Below are 3393 nucleotides of genomic sequence, written 5' to 3' on the forward strand. Positions count from 1 at the left end.
CGGGGGAAAGGGACACACCACCAAAGACCAGGAGGAGCCCAGGGTCTGGAGCTCAGCAGCGCGGGGGAAAGGGACACACCGCCAAGGACCAGGAGGAGCCCAGGGTCCGGAGCTGAGCAGCACGGGGGAAAGGGACACACCACCAAAGGCCGGGAGGAGCCCCGGGTCCGGAGCTGAGCAGGGAGGTTGCACTTCCCCGCAGCTGGTTCCGGCCGCTTCCTCAGACCTCACCCCGACCCCACCCCACCCGCCTTCTGTCCCGCAGCGTTACCATGGCGGGTCTCTAGAGTCCTTCCCACGCAGCGTGCAGCCCGTGGAAGTCGCAGAAGGCGGCCTGGCAAGTTGGAGGACTCTCAGCAGCGCGCTCAGGACACACACTTTCCCGCCACGACACCGGAAGAACCCGCCTACTTTGGCCCCAATGATCGGAGCGTTCGTACAGCCCGCCTCTTTGTCTCTGATTGGCTCCCGCTCCACCGCCCTCTGAGCCAAGAGAAGAGAAACTCCGCGTGCGTGGATAGAGGGAGCCTGTAACCCGGGAACTTCGTGACCCTGCTCTTTCCCGCAGCGCCAACCTCACCTCGCCTGACAGTAATCGTATTTAAGCAGTGGCGTCATCAGATGGTGCAGGCAGAAAACATGTATTAAAGTCATTTATTAGTTCTGGACATTCTCTTGGCAGATCCTACAGGATTATGTACTTAATCAGGTTGGTGATAGGCTCAGTTTTATTTATTTATTTCCAGTTTGGCTTTCTTATTGCACTGGCCAAAATCTCCAATGCAGTACTGAGTGGTAAGAGCAGATTTCCGTGCACTTTTTTCTTAGGGAGAAAACATGCAGTCTTTTACCCTTAAGTGCGATATTGGTTGTGGGTTTTTCGTATATGTCCTCCATCAGATTATGGATGTTTTACTTTATTTTGTATGTGATGAATGTTCATTATGAACATTATGTAATTTTTTTCAATGCTATTTCTGCATCCCCTAAGAGAATATCTGTTTCTGTAGATTTGTTGAAATGCCATGTAGTGCATGTAAGGCTGCTATTCCAGGGGGTAAAAAGAATATACCAATAATCAAAGAATATAGAAAAAGAAGAACAGCAGGAAACACAGTTTTCAAGATAATATACTACCTGCATTTTTCTAACAATATTTCCTAAAATACTTCCAACTATATAGTTTTATTTCATTGTAAACTACTATTGAGTTTTAGGGGAAAAAACTTTCTGACTGATGTGACACAATACCAGTTGTAAAAATTCAGACACATAAGTTGACAAATGTCCAGATAGCTAACTGAAGTTCTTTGTTAAACCAGAGGAACATATGGAAGTAGCCTTAATCTGCAATTTATGAATTAAAAGTTTTCTCCCAGGCAGGATAGGTGGTAAAAGTAAAGTGGCCCTAAGCATTGCATTATCCTAAGAAACACCATGGATTTCCTGACAGAGCTAACATACTTGAAACCAATAAACACAATGATATGCCAAACAATACTACAGACTCCAGCACAGACACCTAATTACAGCGATAACCCAACCAACACCCAACACCAGCTCTAACTCAGTGCTCACCCTAACCCAACCTAGTGCCTGACTGTGGGGTGCCCTCTCTCCACCAGCCCCCTGTCCCTCCTCGCCCACCTCCACACATCCAGACCCCTTCTGTCTGCTGCACCCCACATTCCTCTGCTAAGGTCTGAGGGATGCTAGGGTGGGCTTTGGAGGGAAGGTGAGGCCTGAGGTTGGTGGGCCAGGGGTAGATTTGGTGAGAAGACCAGGGCTGAACTTCCTGAAGCCTGGCATGTGTTGGGCAAGAAGGGAAGCTTGGGGTTGGTGAGGCCTGGGGCAGGTTTGGCGGGAAGGTGAGTCCCAGGATTCATGAGGCCTGGGGTGGGCTTGGGGGAAGATGAGGCCTGGGGTTGGTGAGGCCTGGGGTTGATGAGGTCAGTCGTGAGCTTGGCAGAAGGTGAGGCTTGGCGGAAGGTGATAACTAGGGATGGTGAGGCTGGTGGGTGCTCCTGTCCCAACCTACCCAGGGACTAAGTCCTGGGAGAGGGTGAATGCCCTGGAAAGCAGCTTCTGCCCTGAGGAGGAGAGACAGGAACCAGCACTGTGTGCTGACTCCTTTTGGCAGCTGTCTGCTGGACTAAAGCAAGACGGACTGACCCCTATGCAGAGTCCGGAAGGGAAGGGTCAGAAGAGGAGTTGGCGAACCCGGTCGGGTCCCGTGAGGGAATGGATCCTGTTGACAGAATGAGGACAGATGTGGCCAGGGCACCTCAGTTGCGGGCAACCTGGGGCTGGGTCATTGGAGGGGCGTGGCAGGGGGCGTGGCTTGCATTCAGTAGGAGAAGGGGTGTAGCCTGGGAGCTCCTTGATTGTGTGCAACAGGGTGGGCCATGGGAGAGGGCTGGGCCTGTGACAGAATAAGGAGAGGTGTGGTGGGACATCTGAGTTAGGGGCATCCTGGGGATGGGTCATGGGAGGGGCAAAGCCTGGTCACAGCAGGATTCAGGAAGAAGAGGAGCATAGCCCAGAAGCTTCCTATGTAACTATGGTACCAGAAAAGCTCCTTGTGCCCACGCCCTCCAAGGATCTAGGTACCCAAAAGCCTCTGCATGCATACAGCTGTACTGCATGAGCCTTCAGTATCCACGGGCCCCATTGCAGGATGACCAGAAGATTCCACACAGCCAAAGGACTACAGTACCCATAAACCCCTCCCCAACTACAGGACCCAGCGTCCCCTGGGTGCTCCTCAAGGACTAGCTACCCAGAATGATCCCCAAGGACTCTGCTATCTGAAATCTTCAGTGTAACCCTTACAAGTACTGCAGTACCCAGAAGTCTCAATGTGACCGTTCCGAGAAAGATGATACCCAGAATCTTACACAAGCCACAGGATTGCAGTACACAGAATCCTCAGTGTACGCCCTCAGGGAGGAAGGTACCTTAAATCCTGGACAGGCTGCCTCACTAACTAAGGTACTGAGATTGCTAAGTGAGACCCGCCCCAGGACTATGGTACCCAAAGTCCTTAGTGTATTCTCAGTCCCCTCAAATGGAGCACAGCATCCTGAAACCTCCACTTGCCCCCCTGGCATTACAGTTCCCAGAACCTTTGTGACCCTCCCCCCATTACCATACCCAGAATCCTCAGTGTGGCCCATGACTACAGTAAATATGATCTTCAGCCAGTCCCTGAAGATTCATATGCCTAAGGACAGCCATCCACTGGTGTTTATCATACACCTAGTCCTCAGTGACATATGCCAGGGAGCCTAAGGTCCCTTGGTCCAGTGGGGATCCTTTTCTAGACTCTGGTTTCTATATTTTTAGAAATCTTATGGACACATTGCATTTGCCAGTTCTGTGCTACAGGTAAAT

General features: G+C 51.2%; 1 protein-coding gene across 1 annotated transcript in view; it reads right to left on the reverse strand.

The window, feature by feature from the left end:
* LOC102025087 (zinc finger protein 709-like) overlaps window positions 1–576 on the reverse strand; it is a 24654-nt gene extending 24078 nt beyond the window's left edge. The window contains exon 1 of the mRNA XM_013505817.1: window positions 272–576. Coding sequence (XP_013361271.1) covers window positions 272–274 — 3 coding nt within the window. The 5' untranslated portion in view covers window positions 275–576. The remainder of the gene's footprint in view (window positions 1–271) is intronic.
* Window positions 577–3393: the final 2817 nt, after the last annotated feature.

This window comes from Chinchilla lanigera, unplaced genomic scaffold (assembly GCF_000276665.1).
Source record: "Chinchilla lanigera isolate Chin_1 unplaced genomic scaffold, ChiLan1.0 scaffold00006, whole genome shotgun sequence".
Taxonomy (NCBI): domain Eukaryota; kingdom Metazoa; phylum Chordata; class Mammalia; order Rodentia; family Chinchillidae; genus Chinchilla; species Chinchilla lanigera.